The sequence below is a fragment of the Gekko japonicus genome, unplaced genomic scaffold, assembly GCF_001447785.1.
Source record: "Gekko japonicus isolate JY-2015 unplaced genomic scaffold, Gekko_japonicus_V1.1 scaffold22, whole genome shotgun sequence".
Taxonomy (NCBI): domain Eukaryota; kingdom Metazoa; phylum Chordata; class Lepidosauria; order Squamata; family Gekkonidae; genus Gekko; species Gekko japonicus.
Genome location: NW_015175971.1, coordinates 463,456 through 482,295, shown reverse-complemented (window position 1 = coordinate 482,295; position 18,840 = coordinate 463,456). Strand labels below are relative to the sequence as shown.

Here is an 18,840-nt window from a genome sequence, read left to right as displayed (position 1 = left end):
CAATGACAGAACAATATAACAATAATATCTATATAAACTTCTAAAACCAGAAGAATTAAAAACTAAGTTAGGACACAATAAAGCATTATAATAATTCTCTCTCCCATCCAGACTTCCATTGGTAATCAAACTATGGTACACTATATTTAATTATTTATTATGTAGTCCTATCTCCCATGAAAATCAGGGACATATATGATGTACTTAAGTAGGCATTTGACCAGATGAAGACTTACATAGCTTCAATAAAGTTGCTATTACCTTAATAACATGGGATTTTAATTTAGCCACCTTTAAGAATTGTATTAAAAGTCATGTTTACATATTTTAATAACTATCATCCCTATGGTGACAAATTTTAATTACTACATGTTTTACAGAGTATAAAGCCTTACTATTTGCTGTTTTACCCATCATAGGTAACAGTCACTGATAGATCTCTCCTTCATTTTTCTAATCCCATTTAAAACATCAGGGCTGCAATCCTAAAAACACTTTCCTAGAGTAAGACAATTGAATAACATGGGACTTAGCTCTCAGTGGAGCTTCTTGGGATAGCTCCCCCCAGCTAGTAGCCATCACTAAATCTTACAGAAGTTATGTTTAGGGTGTATTTTGTACTCTGTGTTATGTTTAAGGAGTATTTTTTCTATCCTGATTGTACTGCCTGTAAATTGCATTAGATAACCTCACGTTTTGGTATTACGAGAGAGAAAAAGGAAATTTAATTTACACTTGCAAAACACATCTTTCTTCCTTTCTTTGCATGTTCTTTCGGCACAACGAGTTTACTTTCAGCTTTCCCTAAGCTTTTTCTTTAGAACGGCTCAGGCTACACCAGCCGAACGCTTGCATCTGAATGCCTGAAGGGAGGGGAGGGAGGCCGCACGGGGGACCGGACTTCACAGGCCTATTCCTAAATAAACACATTTACTTTATCGAATGTGAATTTTACTGTTTCACATTATCAGAATGTGAATCCATAAACTTAATAAAATATCCCCAAATTAAAAGTACTAAAGTTAACAAAATATAGACACAACAACAAAAGAGCGCTTTGAAATTTGCGGGAAAAACAAGAACCCTCGTTTCCTAAAATTAACAACGCGCCCTAACTGAAAAAGTGCTGAAATTAACAAAATGCTAATATTTTTTTTTAAAAAAAAACCTCGCTTTGGGCGGAAGAGATTTTATTTCATATTCTCTAAAACAAACAAAATGTAATTTTGTTTAACGGGTGCGTCTGCTTTGACCGGGGGGGGGAGAGAATAAAAGGACAGCAAACCCCCCTCTAAATAATAATATTTGGCTGTTTTGGCGGACTCTTCCTTCCGCGACGGTGCGAACACTCTGGTTTCTACCGACTCTATTCTCCTCCTCCTGAAAGTGTTCCAGTTCAAGGCGCTCTGTTCCCTTGCTTTGCCTCCTACTCTATTTGCCGTCACTTGACCCGGAAGCGGAAGCTCGGTGGAGGACGACGACGAGAGGGAGGAAGGGCTCACATTTCCGCCTCCCGCTTGCTTGTTTGCTGCCTGCCTGAAGACTGGTTTTGGTGCTGGGATAGAGGCGACGCTGGTGGCCCGGGCTGGGGCTGCGTGTGCCGTGTGAAGAAAGACCCCCTTGCTCCATCATCAGGTGAGGGGTCGCCCTTACTCGCCCTCCTGCCCACGAGGCCTGCGTGGAGTTTCCTGGGCTGGGGGACAAGTTAATGATAGCCGTATGCAGGTTCCATATCTAGAGGCAGTCTACCTCTGAATTCCAGGTCGCTGGGGCAAACAGCAGGGGAGAGTTGTTGCGTTTATCCCTTGATTGTGGGCTTCCTGGAAGCAACTGGTTGCTGTACTAAGTCAGGTCTTATCGTGGATCGGTTGACTTTGGTAGTTAAATGGGACGTCCATCTGTAGAGGGAGTTTGCCTCCGAATGTGAATTGCTGCCCTGGGAGCCTTTTTTGTGCCTTCATGCCTTTTTTGTGAGTTTCCTGGAGGCATCTGGGCTGCTGTAAGCAGCTGGACTAATGGATCTTTATCCTGATGCAGCACCACAATTCTGATTAAAAAATTGAAGTACCTGTAATGTGTGTGTCAGAAGCTATTAACTATGAGTATTAAGAATGGGATGTCCACATGCCAAGACAGCATAGATTTGAAAAGTAGGTTGGGTTACAGGATACTGGATTTCCTTCATGCTCTGTTTATAAACTCCCTGGAAACTTCTGATTGTTAAAAATAGGGTGGAGGACTAGATGGACCTTTGGCCTGATCCAGCAAGGTGATTCTTGTCTTGTTGTAAGGCTTGAGTTGCTTTCCTTGTAAACTTGTTTCTCAGCAAGTATTAATAATGAGATCTAATAATGGCGCCTCCATGCACAGAGGCAGTTTACCCCTGAGTTCAGGGTGCTAGAAATAGTCAGGTGTTGCTTTCCTGTCCTGCTTGTGGAATCATGGCTGGTAGGATGCTACACTAGATGGGTTCTTGGACTGATTTAGCCAGGATTTTCTTAACAATGATCTTGAGCAGGTCCCAGTGCTATGGGAGAGGAAAAGGGGAGAGAAGGGAGGGAAGTTATTAGTGATTATAATTAAATGTTGTTCTTGCTTTGGTGCTTACCTTCTCCTTTATTTTGGTCCACTGTTTAAAAAACAACAACCCAGGATGCTGTGCTATGTAGATGTTTGTTTCATCAAGAAGGGCTGTCCTTACATTACAATAATAAATTTTCATATAGTGTATTTTAAAAGTTCTGTGTCATTTGTGTGTATGTGTGTTAACTTAATTATTCTTACTATGACCCTGTAAGGTAGGTCAGAATACCTAGTCAATATTGCATGCGAGGGTGACGGAGAGAAAGGGGGAAAGTGTTTTGCTAGATTCATAGTAGAAGGGAGACTTAACCCAGGGACTTCTGGTTCACAGCTCAGTCTGTTACCTGTTATGCTGTGGCAGCACATTAATTGAGGAGGAAACCCAAGCTTGAATTTTCAGACCTTTTGACTTGTTGATCCCATTTGGTGGGGGAAGGGTGGAGATAATAGAGGACCACGATGTGTTCTGATTGCAGTCTTGCATTCATCTCCCTCTATTTATTATGTATTGATTACGTTTATATTCTGCCTCTCTTCGTTGAAGTCAGGGTGACGTGCCTAATAGTCCCAAGTGGTCTGTCGTTCAGCTGCTGATCAGATTTAGACTTGCTTTGCTTCATGTACCTTACAGCTATTCCTCTGACTTCTTTGTGTTCTTCTACCCAACTATGGAGCCTTCCTGAAGTGCATCCCTGTGATTCCCATCCTCCCCTGCCTAGAAATCATGGCATGTCTGTGACAGACAGAAGGCTGAACTGCCTCTGAAGGAAAAAACAGCCACTCACTTGAGCCTATGGGGGTGCTGCTCCAGCATCCAGTCACCTCTTGGGGGGGGGGGGGGAAAGTTGGAGGGAAACACCACAGGAGTTGAGTTTAGTTCTGCCTCAGGGATTGAGCAGTGAGAGGTCAGGTCTGGCTCAGGGAGAGAGCAGACAGAGTAAAGAGTAGCTCTGCTTGGTAGTGTGGCAGAGTGGTTTGGCCCTGCTTCTGACAGGGAATAGTGGACCCGATTGTTACGCATGTCTCTGCCAATGAGCAGACCTTTTGCAGTTTAGTCTGACTCTTGGGAGAAGACAGCCTGGTGTGGGTGGAATCCTATGTGGTTGTTGAAATCTAGTCTAGTGGCTAATCGGTAAAAGCCTGTTTATGCTTGGAAGTATTAAAGAAAGTTGAAACTACTCTCTACATTGATGCGCCTCAGCGAGCTTTCTCTTTTGTCTGTCTGCAGACCTCTGCTGCTGATCTGTTCCTTGAAACCTACTTGTAAATAAATAAATCTTCTTTGTTGTTCATATATAATTCCTACCTCAGTGACCTCCATACTGTGCACCACAGAACTTATCTCACAGCAGTAAACCCAAAGCCCTAGATGCTTGCTACGTTTAGAACCCCTGCCATCTGAGGGGAAGATTTATAATTTGAAATAAGTCTCTAACATAAATTGTTCTTTGGGGGCTTCACATATTTATCAGTTTGAAGAATCAGAAGGCTCTTACTTAACGCTCCTGAAAATCTTTTTTAGAACTCCTCACTGTATTTCATTGTGGGGGAGGGGGGTCCCTGTTTTGTTCCTAGAGGCGGTGCTTAATTATTATTAATGCTTTAAAAGTTCTTGCAGAAGAGTTTGCAGTCAGCAGGCCTCCATTTCACATGAGAAGCACTGAATCAAAAAGGTGCTAAAGACTTTTATTAGTACAGTCTGAGATGTTAACTCTTACATGTTATTGGAAAGGATAGTCTTCTCGTTCTGTGCTGCAGGCAGCTCTTGTTAGAGGTTGTGGAGGATATGGTAGATTCATAAGGGAATTAGATAAGCATATGGAGCAGAGGTCCATCAGTGGCTATTAGCCACAAGGTATAGATAGGGGCTCTGGGGCAAGTGATGCTCTGTCTTCTTGATGCTGGGGGGGGGTCAACAGTGGGAGGGCTTCTGATGTCCTGGCCCCACTGCTGGACCTTCTGATGGCACCTGGTATTTCTGACCACTGTGTGACACAGGGTGTTGGACTGGATGGGCCTTTGGCCTGATCCAACATTGGTGTCTCTTATGTTCTTATAATTATGCTACCAGTTTCTCTGAGCCTGTGGGATAGGGTGGACTATAACCACAAACAAAGCATCAAACAGTAACTGAACAAGAAATGCATCTACAAAATACTGTATGCTTCAATCAGCAAAAGGGTAGCCACTCCAGGAAGATGTAGATTTCTCAACCAAGTGTTCAAAAGGATTTAAAGAGCCAGCCTTTAGTCAGCACTGGAAGAGACTTCCATATTCCTCAGTATCTACATCACATTTGTTGATACTTGGGGGAGCCAGGCAGGTGGGGATTTTTCCAGCCCTTATCTGGGCGGTCCTGAATAACTGCAGGATACAAACAACCCAGTATCAGAAGAACATCCCAAAACATCCACACAAAGAAAGCAGTTCGACTCTCTGGTTCCTTTCTCTTAAGAACAGTGATCCAACAACATCCTTACTTTTGCCCTATGAAGCATTAATGATATTTACAAAGCACTGCAGTCAACGCTCAGTATAATGGGTGTGAGTCACACTCACACACACTTGCAAGAATCTGAGGCCAGTCAGACTAGAATTAAATTTATGTATATCAGAACAAGCTGATTTCAGCTATAGGTTGAGCATGTCCCGGTCTGAAATAGCTCAAAGGATAAAAAAGGGAAACCCCAGTTGGTCTGCACACTAAAGCCCAGGTTGCACCTAAGGTACATGCACAGATCCAAAAATAGCATACCTTAGGAACCTCCTAGTTTGAACAAAAATATCGTATAGTCCCTCCAGGTTTGGCAAGTGCCCAGGAGAAGACATTTTTTCCAAGATTGACTTCAGGTGCCTGACTGGGTCCCTGAGTGTGTTTGTGTACCTGACTGAATGTGGAAATTGTTCCCTATCAGCCTTAATGGCTGTGGTGGAGGAAATCTCTTTGGTATGAAGAACTTGGTCTGTTTAGAGCTTTGTACATTTCCACCAACACTTTGGATAGCAGTCTTGGAGGCTGTATGACACCTGTGTGTGCGTATGGATGTTACCTGATGACCCAGCATTTTAGAAAGGGGGCTGCGATGTTGTGTACCATTTGAAGCTCCTGAACGATCATCACCTTGCATGTGAATCTAACTGCAACCATCACTAAGGGCTGCAACACGGAACAGGAAACTGATGGAAGAGGCAAAGCCAGTTGGGGTGCAGGCTAAGGCTCTGTCATGGTTTAGAGGTTTCTCAAGTTGAGCAGTAGCAACTATGATGTGCTGACCCTTTTCCCACCTCTCTTTCTCCTAGGTTCAGGAAGCAGAGCTGCAAGAGCTGCACCGTCAAGCTGCCCAGCCATTTCTTCTGCCTGTTCCCCTCCCAAGACCATCTGATCAGTCGTAGCCCAAACATGGGCATCTTCAGCAGTGGCGTCATCCCTGTGGAACAGCCTTCCAGAGGAGGTTAGGAGGGTGCCCGCCTCAGCAGACGGCAAGAAGCACTGCAGAGCAGTATTGTTTGGGAGGGGCCATTGGTGTCTGTTCTAGGGAGTTGTGCTCTATGAGCTGTTTAGTTACTATTCTGTTTTTAAGAGCCAGTTTGGTGTCGTGGTTAAGTGCACGGACTCTAATCTGGGAGAACCTCCACTTGCACCTGGCTGGATGACCCTGGGCAAGCCATAGTTCTGGCACAGCCGTTCTTGGAGAGCACTTTCTGTCAGAGCTCTCTCACAGGGTGTCTGTTGTGGGGAGGGGAAGGGAAAGGAGTTTGTAAGCCGCTCTGAGACACCTTTGGGTAGTGAACGGCGGGGTTTAAATCCATTCTCTTCTCTTCTTCTTTTAACTGGTCTTGCATTGTGCCTGTTTCAATTATGTATACTGTTTAGATTTCGTAGATATATATTTAGATATGTTTTATTAAATTAAACTGACAAACATAGAGTAGACTTGCAGATGTATCACCTGATCCGAACTCTGCTTCAGATATGTAAGTAGCCACTTGCCTGCAGTGAGGCATTACGGCCTCTGGGCAAGCAGGCGAGGCCTCCCTGCATATGCCAGAACAGGGTTGCTCCTTCCCCTTCCCTCTCATTTATGGGGTGCCATCAGGAACTAATAACAGTCCCCCCCCCACCCTAAGTCTGTGATTTTTACTTTTTTGTTTTCCGCGCTTTGGTTTCCCTTTTTCTGTTGAGGTGCTCAAAGCGGTTTAGTTTTCAGTTCTAAAGCAATAAACAGTAATACATGTTGAGGCCACTGGTCTCTTCAGGAGCTGGTCTCATGAGCATTCTGGCCTGGGTGTTGTCCTCCTTGGGGCATGTGGGTCTTATCAAGGTCCCCCGCTTTCTTGGCAAAGCTGGCCTACTTCCATGCCATGACATGCCGTTTTCTCTTCTCCTGCAGTGCACTGCTAAAGCTGTGATGAGATGGAGCCCGGGACAAATTCTTTCCGAGTGGAGTTCCCCGACTTCTCTAGCACCATTCTGCAGAAACTGAATCAGCAGCGCCAGCAAGGGCAGCTCTGCGATGTTTCTATCGTAGTCCAGGGTCATCTCTTCCGTGCTCATAAAGCTGTCCTGGCAGCCAGCTCCCCTTACTTCTGTGACCAGGTGCTCTTGAAAAACAGCCGCCGAATCGTCCTGCCCGATGTCATGAATCCCAGAGTGTTTGAGAACATCCTTCTGTCATCTTACACGGGGAGGTTAGTGATGCCGGCTCCGGAGATTGTCAGCTATCTGACGGCCGCGAGCTTCCTGCAGATGTGGCACGTAGTGGACAAGTGCACAGAGGTGTTGGAGGGAAATCCGTCCGTCCTTTGTCAAAAGCTGAATCGCAGCAACGACCACCAGTCTCCAAGCAGCAGCAGTTACAATGGCCTCGTTGAGAGCTTTGAGCTGGGAACTGCAGGGCAAGCAGACTTCCACAAATCCCAGGAACTGAGGGATGGTGAAAATGAAGAGGAGAACTCTAAAGATGAGCTGTCGTCTCAGCTAACAGAACATGAGTATCTTCCCAGCAACTCTTCTACGGAACATGACCGGCTGAGCACGGGGATGACCAGCCAAGACGGGGAAGAAGGAGCCAGCGACAGTGCGGAATATCAGTACACCAGGCCCGTCTATAGCAAGCCCAGCATAATGTCTCACAAGCGGTGGGTCCACGTGAAACCCGAGAGATTCGTGCAGGACTGCGAAGGGGTGGAGGTGCACACGGCTTACGATGAGCACCAGGTCTCCGAGTCCATGAACGCCGTACAGGTGGACCACTCGATCCAGACTTCCAGCTCCGAAGACTTCCATGTCTCTGTGAAAAAAGTTGAAACCGAGTTTGAGCAAGCCGATGAAAGCAACTACGATGAGCAAGTTGACTTCTACGGCTCTTCCATGGAAGAATTCTCTGGGGAAAGAACCGACGGGAATCTAAGCAGCCACAGGCACGAAGCTGCAGCCACTGCAGGTTATGGAGAAAGCCTTGATGTGCCCTCAGGAATCAAAGAAGAAAATGCCCTTTCTGGGTTTTCTACAGCTGATAAGCTCTACCCTTGCCAGTGTGGGAAAAGTTTCACACACAAGAGCCAGAGGGACCGCCATATGAGCATGCACCTCGGCCTCCGGCCTTATGGGTGTGGCGTGTGTGGTAAGAAGTTCAAAATGAAGCATCACCTGGTTGGCCACATGAAAATCCACACAGGCATCAAGCCTTACGAGTGTAACATATGTGGGAAAAGGTTTATGTGGAGGGATAGTTTTCATCGGCATGTAACGTCTTGCACCAAGTCGTACCAGGCCTGTAAGGTGGAACAGAACACTACTGAAATGAACTGAAAGGGAGAGCGCATGCAGAGTTGTTCAATAGAGTTGACAGAATGGATACATTGCACAGAGCAGCCCAGGACTTGCTATTCAGAATGGTTCGGTTTAAAATAATTTCTGTGGCATAGATGGGAACACCCATAGAAGTGAGCGGGGATGTCAGCCTCCAAGGCAGGCTTATAGGGCCCGCTGCCAAGACTGCAGATTGCAAAGCCAGCTGGAGCGATGGTACTTTAATGTGGTTATAAATGTTGCTATTTATTGTTTGCGTTTCAATAGCACTTGGGCACTCTCTTCGAAGGGATGCTTGGGACACTGAAGGTTCGCAGAGGCGATGTGTGCGCAGATACTTTGAACACCAGAATTCCACAGCTGGGTGGAAAGTTCATGAATTGCGCTGCTTGGATCAGCCATCCATGATACTTGCATTGAGTTGGCAAAATAGGTGTGTGAAAACAGGTACCTGTCTAGAACCAAAAGGCCGATTAGGTATCTGAAACATGAGCTGCTGAGCGACTTTCAGGTGCCGACAGCTTTAATGAGTCACTGCTCTTTGATCGGTTGAACTTTGAGTTCCATTGATTATCTCTGTTTGTCTTGGCACAGAAGGTCTGCTTCCTAGTTTCTAAAAACTTTTTGTATAGCACTTGGGCTACATTGTGATGAACACTAGGGGACGGAATAAAACATATGCTCATGATTCACCACCTCCCCCTCCCCCCCCCGCCGCTCCCTGTCCCGGTAGTGCCTAATGCAATAGTCAGTCAAGTTTAGCCGTTGCTTTTGGCTGCTACAATAGCAGGTATCATATTTGTTCCCATATAGGCACAAATTTACTTTTGTGGCACTTGAGGGTTAAAGCAGACCTTAGTCTGGTTTAGATTTTTATGCTGTTTAGGGAATCTGCTAACTCGTGGTTCATTTGCCAGTACTTCAGAAAGAGAATCTGTCTACTGATTCTGCCCCAGGGTTTGCAGAATAAGCTAGGGGGAGTACTAAAGTCCTTGCTCCTTTCTCAGAGTTGGAGCCACACGTGGCCTGTTTGTCAGATCTGGGGGATCTACTTGTTGATCAGAAATCAAAATGGCTTTTGCTGGATCCTCCTTGGCGGTGCTGTGCAGACATCTCTGATCCTGAGAGCAGTTCCCGAGCATGGCACTTATCCTCTGCAGAGGATACATTTTAAGCACTGGATTCTTTTTATAACCAGATATGGTTGCACATCTTTGTTTTTTGTGAACTGCAGAGGCTTTTCACTCCCTCTCCCTTTCCCTATCCTTGCCCCAGTTATAGGCTGAATTCACAAGATGGAGGCAAGCTGGTATAGTTAAAGCTTTTAATGCTGCTATTTGATTTGGAAGAAATCTCCCCCCTCCCCTGCCTTTGTTGTGGACAAAAGTGCCATGGGTGGCATCAGCTATGTACATTACCTGGCAGAGCAGTGTGGCTGCTTCCTTAGCAGAATAATTAGCCCGTGCCAAGGGGCCCATCCAGCACCAAGCATGACTTATCTTTCCAATCTGCAGCTTGTATACTGTGAATGGGAGAAATTCAGCGGACCTTTGCATTTTCAAGCTATGTGCATACACCGAGGCAAACAAATGTTTCTGAGGTTGTCATCCTTTTAGCTCAGCTCCCCAGGTTTTAACTGTCTTTTTGCAGATATGCCGTGTCTACAGTATCGAACACCTGACACAAATAGGGGTTTGCCGGAGAAAGATGCTGCAGCTTTCCTTTTGGTGCTTTGCTTGCAGGTTTTGGATTTTGTCCGAGTCTTAAAAGCTCCTCCAGATTGACCAGTATACCAATACTGAAGATATTTTCCTGCCCCTTGGAAGGCAGCTCCCTTAATTTGTCTGCTTCCTTTGCACAACGAATTCCGTTGCTGGCAGTGGGAACTCACACACAGTCAATTGGCAGCACGGTGCTCTTGTCCCCCCTGCCCTGAACTCGGCAGTAGGCCAAGGAGGAAGGGGCAGTTGCTGAGTTAGCCCTGGTGATCAGGGTATCTCAGCACAGGGGTTCTACTTGCTAACACTGTAACCTGCTAAATGTATAGAAGCACTTTGTATTTAAAGACAAATAACAAAGAACCTTTATAAATGTTTTTTTTAATGTAAAAAACAAAAGCTTTATCTATATATATATTCCCTCTGGCTTGTCTTATTCTTGTTGTCTGCTCAAGTTTTGTTTTGAATCTTGGAATTTTAAACCATAAGGGGCTCTTGGTTTACATGAGCATCGAGGTGGAGGGAGCTCTGCTCACAAGGGATGACGTCTGATTTTTAAAACTCCTGCCTGCCTTAGTGTCCCGAGAGGCTGGGTTTTTTGCAAACTTTGGGCTCTGCTGGGGGGGGGGGGATAGGGTTCTTATTTCCGCAGTAATTCCCAACTGTGGCCTCGCATAAGCTTTCCTACACTGCCAGTCTAATGCTAACAAAAAAGAGGCTCATCTCACCCCATTCCGAGTGCCAGCTTTTTAAAGAGAACCTCACTAGCTCTGCACTTGTGCCTTTTAACAGTTGGCAGGAATGTAGAATTTAAGCTGCTGAAGCTTGTTTCTTGCCAGGAAGTGGGAATGACTGGGGAAGGGGAGGGACTTTAAATCCAGTGTGTCAGGTATCTGTCAGAGATGCAGGAGCAGAGCCAGTGGTAACACTGTTACCTTAAGCCTCAGTTCCTCAAAGCCTGCCTCTGAAGACCTTGGGAACAACCCCGGGGGGATTGCTAGCCAAACCAGCTCAGTGCCCTCTTCGAAAAGGACATAAAAAAGTTTTCATTGAAAACTTGAAAATATAGTTAAGGTTGGTTCAGGTGGGTAGCCGTGTTGGTCTGAAGCAGCAGAACAAAGATTGAGTCCAGCGGCACCTTTAAGACGAACAAAGTTTAATTCTGGGTATAAGCTTCCGTGTACAAGTGCACTTCTTCAGATACAGTGAAACAGTTTCCTCAGCCATTGCATATAGGAAGAGAGGGGGGGTGTTAGTTGCCAGGAAGGGCTAGTTAGAGTCAAGATGCGTAAGTAACTCTGCAATTATAGCTGAGATTTGGTTAAAGCGATTGTTAAGGTCTGTGAATGGCAGTAAATTAACATACAAATACAAGCGTTAACAAACAGATGTAAGAATGAAGTTTGAGTCCAGTGGCACCTCCAAGACTAACAAAATTCAATTCTTGGTATAAGCGAGAACTGAGACACGTAGCATGTGTAGATGCACACTCCAGATACAGGGAAACATTTCCTCAAATGTTACATATAGGTGGAGGGGTTTAGTTGTCATGAAGGGCTAATTAGAGTCAAGATGCATAAGTAACTGAGCAATAAATACAGCTAAGATTGGAATAACACATTTGATAAAATGTGAAAGCCACATATTGGCATACAGGTAATAAAGGAGTTAACAACAGATGTGAGAACTAAGTTTGAATCCAGTAGCACCTTTAAGACCAACAAAGTTTAATTTCTGGGTATGTGAGAACTGAATGACTTAGCATGTGTACTGAGATAAGGCGGTATCTCTGTTAAACTCTGGGGTCCTGAGTGTTGTAATAACTTGTAATTCAGCAATCTCCCATTCCAGTGTGTTTCTGAAATTCCTTTGCAATAAAACCTTGATGTTCCCCACTGAGTGCGCTGGGAGGTTGACATGTTCTATAGGTTTCTCAGTTTTGTGATTCTTGATGTCAGATTTGTGTCCCTTTATCCTTTGGCATAGGGTTTGACCTGTTTATCCTATCTAGAGAACTGAAGGGCATTGTTGGCATTTAATGGCACATACAGTGTTAGGAAATGAGCAACTGAATAAGCCTGAGATGGTGTAGTTGAAGTTGTTAGGTCCAGTGATTGTGTTGTCTGGGTGTATATGGCAGCAAAGTTGGCATCTGGGTTTATTGCTAGCTCTTGTACCAGTGTCCATGTTCAAATTAGATGTTGTATTATTGTGGATGAGGAGTTATTTGAGATTGGGGGGCTGTCTGTGCGCAAGAAAAAGTCCCCCCCCCCATACTTGTGAAAGACAGCTGTCATTATCTGGTAGATAGATCCAGGTGGGTAGCCATGGTGGTTCTAAAGCAGTAGAACAAAGTTTGGGTTCAGTAGCACCTTTAAGACCAACAAAGTTTGATTCAAGGTGTGAGCTTTCGTATGCATGCACACTTCTTCAGTTCACACCTTGAATAAAACTTTGTTGGTCTTAAAGGTGCCACTGAACCCAAACTTTGTTCTACATTATCCAGAAGAGGTTGCCTTCCTGGCAACTAACCCTCCCTACCTATATGTAACATTTGAGGAAATCTGTTTCATTGTGTCTGTAGGAGTATGCCTCTACACATGCTAAGTCTCTTGGTTCTTGCTTATACTCAGACTAGCAGTAAAGCCCGTTGTGGAAATAAATACAACGGGATCTAGAAAGAGGCTCTGGGGGAGTGCTCTGGCTTTGGGCAAACAGTGTCATTTTGCTGTGGTGACCTCAGCAGGGTATAATGGCAGAGTTCACTGTTTTCTCCAGAGGAACTGATCTCTGCTCCCTGAAGAGCAGTTGTAATTTTGAGTGATCTGTAGCCCTCACCTGGAAATTGGCAACAATTGTTACCCAGGACGAAATGGCTGGTTTGGAGGGTGGAGTCTATGGCATTCTACCTGTCTGATGTCCCACCCCTCCGCAAACCCCACCCTCTCCAGGCTCCACCCCTCAAATCCCCAGGAATTTGCCAGCCTGGAGTTGGCAACCCCATCTCCTTCGCAGCTAACCATCAACCTACCATTATCTGCCCCTTTGACTTCAGCTGACTTCCGCCCTCCCTTCTGCAGAGCAATTGTAATTTTGAGTGGTCTCCAGCCCTCACCTGGAGATTGGCAACAATGGTTCCCCATGAGGGACTGAGTGGTTTGGAGGGTGGAGTCTATGGCATTGTACCTGTCTGAGGTCCCACCCCTCCTCAAACCTCACCCTCTTCAGGCTCCATCCCTCAAATCTCCAGGAATTTCCCATCGGGAGTTGGCAACCCTATCAGGATTGGCCCCAATATGTTTTCTCCCAAAGGCCAAAGTAGGTGACTGGACCAAACTAAGTTGCCTACCATCAGGCACTGAGGGGAAAGTAGGGTTGCCAGCTATAAGGAGGGAAATACCGGGAGTTTTGGGGGGTGGATTCTGTAGAGGGCAGCATGGGGGGGGCGGGGGCGGAAGGACTCAGCAGGTATAATGTCATAGGGTCTACCCTCCAAAGCAGCCATTTTCTCCAGGGGAAACTGATCTCTGTCATCTGGAGATCAATTGTAGCAGTGGGAGATCTCCAGGTCCCACCTGGAGATTGGCAACCCTAGGGGAAAGTCAGCTGCACAGCAGGGGGTTGAAGAGAATGGTTTGATGGGTGCTGGGCCAAGATTGGCAACAATAGTTCCCCAGGAGCAAATAGCTGGGTTGGAGGGTGGAGTCTATGGCACTGTAACCTGTCTGATGTCCCCCTCTCCGGCCTCCACTCCTCAAATCTCCAGGATTTTCCATACCTAAAGCTGGCAACTTTATCTCCTCCCCTCTCAGTAGCCTCTTATTTTGCCTTAAATTGGTTTTGATGCCAGCAGAGTGAGAAAATGCCAGAGGCTCTGGGTGGGTGCCTCATCGTAAATGCACCAAACAATTCCTAAAGATTTGCCAAAACACTACTCTGTCGACAAATTGCAGCACTTTGAATTAGCACCAGAGCTTTAAGAGCTCTCCAGCTGTCACCTGGAGACTGGCAACAGCTTGTTTGGAGGGTGGGGAGTATGGCATTGTATCTGTCTGAGGTCCTCCTCTTTCTCTTCCTCCTCCGGGGGAGTATGAGGTGTGGAATGGAGTGAAGTCCAGCTTCCATATGCAAAAGACCTTGAAGGTTCCATATGCAACTGACATTCCAACTGCCTTGCGGGGAGGGGGGTGAGTTTGAGGTGTGGAATGCAGTGAAGTCCAATCAGCTTCCATATGCAAAAGACCTTGAAACGCTGGGCGGGACTGCACAAAGCAGCCAGTCAACCCAGCCAGCGTCTTCTGACTGACAGTTCAAGCGTCCATACACTAAAGGGGCCAAATTTAGAATGTTCATATAGAATGTTCTTACTCAATTATATATAAGGAGAGATTTGACCTTTGTTGGTCTCGAAGGTGCCCCTGGACTCAAACTTTGGTCTCACACCTGTTTAACTCTTGTATTTGTATGCTAATTTACTGCCCTTCACAGGTCTTACCAACTGCTTTAATCTAATCTCAGCTATACTTATCTCACCCAGTTATTTATGTATCTGGACTCTAATTGGTCTTTCCTGGCAACTAACCTCCCCCCATATGTAATAGTTGAGGAAATTCTGGTTTACAAAAGCTTATACCTTGAATAAAACGTTGTTGGTCTTAAAGGTACCACTGGACTCAAAACTTTGTTCTGTGGTTAATGTAATAAGGGGATCTCACAGGAATGGAAGATATAAAAGGGGAAAAACCCTCTGGAATATGGATGCTTGTACCACACTCTTATACCTTTTGGCCACACTCATGTCATGCCCTGTATTCTCTAGCAACACTTCCAAGCAGATTTACTTGTCTGTGGTCGCCAGGCCTGAAGAATCGTGTTCTCTTGTCTTGTGTGAATAAGACAAGTGGGGAGCTGCTACAGTGAAAGTATGAGTCTCAAAGTCTGGAGTGCACACATACGTTGCTTTTACCATGGGGCCTAGCATCATGGCTTTTGTGTTGGGGGGGGGGGTTCCATTTATCAATAAGGGAGTGCAAAAGTTGCTAGCCATGAGTTTTTACTAGATGGACTGGCTACCTTTCCATAATGATCTCTGTCTGCGGCCTACAAAAAGCAGCTTTTGCAAAGTTTTCAACCACTGGGTACGTGAAGGCACTTGGAACATAGTTACACAGTGTGCTTGCAGCACTTCCTACTCAGTGTGCACTTAGATTTGTGATTGAGTATCTCATGAGCTGCGGTGGCTCAAGTGGTTAAGACGCTGAACTGCAGGCTGTGGAAGGTCGGTAGTTCAGTGGTTCAAGACCCGGGTGCCGCAAGACGGAGTGAGCTCCCATCTCTAGTTCCAGCTCCTGCCAACCTAGCAGTTCGAAAGCAAGAAATTGCAAGTAGATAAATAGGTACCACTTTGGTGGGAAGGTAACAGCGTTCCGTGCGCCTTGGTGTTTAGTCATGCCGGCCACATGACCATGGAAACGTCTTCGGACAGCGCTGGCTCTTCGGCTTTGAAACGGAGATGAGCACCGCAACCCTAGAGTCGGATTCGACTGGCTTTCGAGCAAGGGAACCTTTACCTTTACCTTATCTCATGATGCAAGGGTGACTTTAAGGTCATTTTTGATCTTAAATCCGTAGGGAATGACTTGGAGTGAGACCATATTCTTCTCTAAAACTTTGAGAGCAGGTGAGACAGCCTTCCTGGAACTGCAATACCTTTGATTCAGAGCTAAAGCATGGAAAAGTGGGTGCTGGCTGTTGTATAAGGTCAACCCTACCCAAGTGTACAAGTGGCCAAAAGTTACTCTAGGGTGAAAAGAAGGAAGCTGTTGGGTTGTGAAGACTGATGTAATGTCTCCTTGTTTGAGTTTCCCTTTTTCCCAACCATTCATTCTAGTATTCTAGTATTACATTGCCATGTCAATGTATATGCTATGGAAGAGAACTTCCAGTTTGGTGTACTGGTTAAGAACAGTGGACTCTAATCTGGAGAACCGGGTTTGATTCCCAACTCCTCCACATGAAGCCAGCTGGGTGACCTTGGGCCAGTTGCAGTTCTCTCAGAGCCATTCTCTCGGGAGCTGTTCTCTCAGTCCCACCTACCTCACAGGGTGTCTGATGTGGGGAGAGGAAGGGAAGGAGATTCTAAGCCACTCTGAGACTCTGACTGAAGGGCGGGGTATAAATCCAACTCTTTTTCTAACCATTGTATGCCCCCCCCAATAGTCAAGAAGCTGCTAGCTTCTCAACATTTTCTCTCTGGAATGCCAAACTACTTCAGTTCAATAGGACTAAACTTCCTCAGTGTGACTGGTGTTAAGACGTCTCCTCCAGACCTTAACGGGTTTACAGCTACACTGTATAAAGAATTGCAGATGAGAAGTATCTGGCTTGTTAATGTCAGCAGCCAGGAACCAAAGAACCAGTCAGTTCATTCTGTGAGCCCAAGAAGAAGTTAAAAGAAACACTCCTAAACAGGGGTCTTGTTGTAGAAAAAGAGCTGCCGGAGCTCATTAGCATAACTCATTAGCATAACTTATTTGCATATGCCACGCCCCCTGACATCACCGGAAGTGACAGAAGGCCACACCCCCTGACATCACCGGAAGTGTGTCAGAAGGCCCGGCTACTTACCCTCCTGCTTCATCCTCATTCCCAAACGGAATGAGGATCGAAGCAGAGGGCGGGGTAAAGAAGGGGGCGGGGCTTCACCCCGTGACCGCCCCGCCCCCTAGAGGTTCTCTTCCGGAGCTCCGTACCTGAGAGCTCCCCCCCGACTAGAGCCCTGCTCCTAAAAATATCCCCATGCCATTAAGCAAATCACTCTTGAAGTTCAAGGGACCTTCAAACGCAGATTTTGGTATGGCCTAGGGCTTTGCTCTTCGTACCAGAAGTGAGATTCAGGTGGGTAGCCCTGTTGGTCTGAAGCAACAGAACAAAGTTTGGGTCCAGCAGCACCTTGAAGACCAACAAAGGTTGATTCCGGGTATAAGCTTTCATGTCTATCTGGGAAGGGTGCATGCACATGAAAGCTTATACCCAGAATCAAACTTTGTTGGTCTTAAAGGTGTCAAATTTTGTTCCACAGCAGAAGTGGTTCAACATCTCACTGGGGTATGTCCAAGCCTGGATGCTGGCCATTACTATGACATCAGGCTGCCTTACACTGAGGCAGACTATTGGTCTATCAAGGACGGTATTGTCTAATCTGACTGGCAGTGGCTCATAGGCAAAGATCGTTCCCATCATCTACTACCTGGTCCTTAAAAACAAAAACTGGAGATGCCAGAGAACTTGGGGCCTTTTGTGTGCCAAGCAGATGCTTTACCACTGAGCCTCAGGCCTGCTCCCCCCCCCCCCATTGCTGTCTGGCGCTATATTCATACTGAACTGTGCAGATACAACTGTTTTTGGAAACTGATTTCCAGCTCCTTCAGGGATTTTAGAGGAGGTGGTCACAGACCTATGAGAGTTCAACAAGCAACTGGTTAACGTGTGGCTAACACAGCATGCTCAACGAGTCAGAACATTAGGTTACATCCAACCAGCCCTAGGGATGATGAAAAATTAAAATAAAACATTTAATTTGACTGTCCAAAATGGCTAAGCAGGGAATCACGAGGCCTGCATGGACAGCAGCCATGTGGGACAGAAGAAAAGAGCACAAGCTGGCTGGTTCTGACTTGGCACCTTCTGTGTTTTTAAATGGGAAAACAAAGGTCCATGCAAACAGGGTGCTTCAGAATATGTTTTTCCTAAACCTGAGATCCTATTTTTCTTAAGTACTTGTTAGAGCTAGGGAGCAGAACACGAGCATTTTATAACGGTCCAGAATCCCTCCTCCACTCTCTAATACTTCAGTACTACTTACTTTGGATATAGTCTTTCAGGGCCTCGACCACACAGTCAGGAAAATGCGGGGGGGGGGGAGGCGTGGCTGTTTGCCCCGGAGCAAACTAACGCACGACTGCGCAATCAGGCATCGGGTTGAGGTCCCGTCGAGCTCCCGTGGTTAGGGGGGAGGTGCCGATCACATGACGCGGCAAAGAAGCGGAGCAGTGCGGCAAACAGGGTTGTTTTTTTAAAAACTGAAATGTGCGCATTCTCCGTTGGGTGCTTGTAAGCATCTGTGAAGACTTGGGGGGAGGGGAACCTTTTTGCGAGGGAATATGGGCGGCCGCCGGAACTACCACTGGAAACGCGATCAGACGCCCGCCCTTGCCCTGCGGTTTCCGGAAACTAGTACCTCCGAGGTACTAGTTTTTTACCCCGCATCTTTGGCGGGAAGCCTCGGGTGCGCCACGGGAGCTCTACGCTTCCCAGATGTGGCGGTGAGATCGAGCCCAGAAAATCCGCCTATCTTCCGTCTCTCTAGCGTGCCTAATGCTCCCAGGTCTAGTTATTGGAACCTCTGAAAGCGGGAAACTGGAAAAGTTAATTTCATGTATTTTTCACGTGATGATGCTTGAGGGCTGCATCCTAAGTCAGCGACTTCTCCTTTCCCCTTTTGAGTTCCATTACATTTCTGCTATAAATGCAATCAGTTTATGCGAGTCAGGCGAACATTCCTTATTCTGCTATGAAGTTTTCCCAAACAAGCATTGTCTTGTTCATATTACAGTTCCTATCTTACTGACTTGCTGCGAGGTATTATGCCTATATCGCAAAGGCTGAATAATTTCTTAGCACTATAAGATTGCTGCCGTGATCATGTACAGCATTGGCTTTATGTGA

At 46.1% G+C, this 18,840-nt stretch overlaps 1 protein-coding gene across 1 annotated transcript; it reads left to right on the top strand.

Annotated features, from left to right (window-relative positions):
- The first annotated feature begins 1,487 nt into the window (after nt 1–1,487).
- ZBTB43 (zinc finger and BTB domain containing 43) lies at nt 1,488–8,721 on the top strand. The gene is made up of 3 exons (XM_015426070.1): nt 1,488–1,635; nt 5,884–6,035; nt 6,975–8,721. The coding sequence occupies exon 3, from the start codon at nt 6,998–7,000 to the stop codon at nt 8,393–8,395; it is 1,398 nt and encodes a 465-aa protein (XP_015281556.1). The 5' UTR covers nt 1,488–1,635; nt 5,884–6,035; nt 6,975–6,997; the 3' UTR covers nt 8,396–8,721.
- Nucleotides 8,722–18,840: the final 10,119 nt, after the last annotated feature.

Excerpts from the sequence above, each read along its gene's own strand:
- ZBTB43 (XM_015426070.1), top strand. The coding sequence starts at position 6,998 with ATGGAGCCCGGGACAAATTCTTTCCGAGTGGAGTTCCCCGACTTCTCT.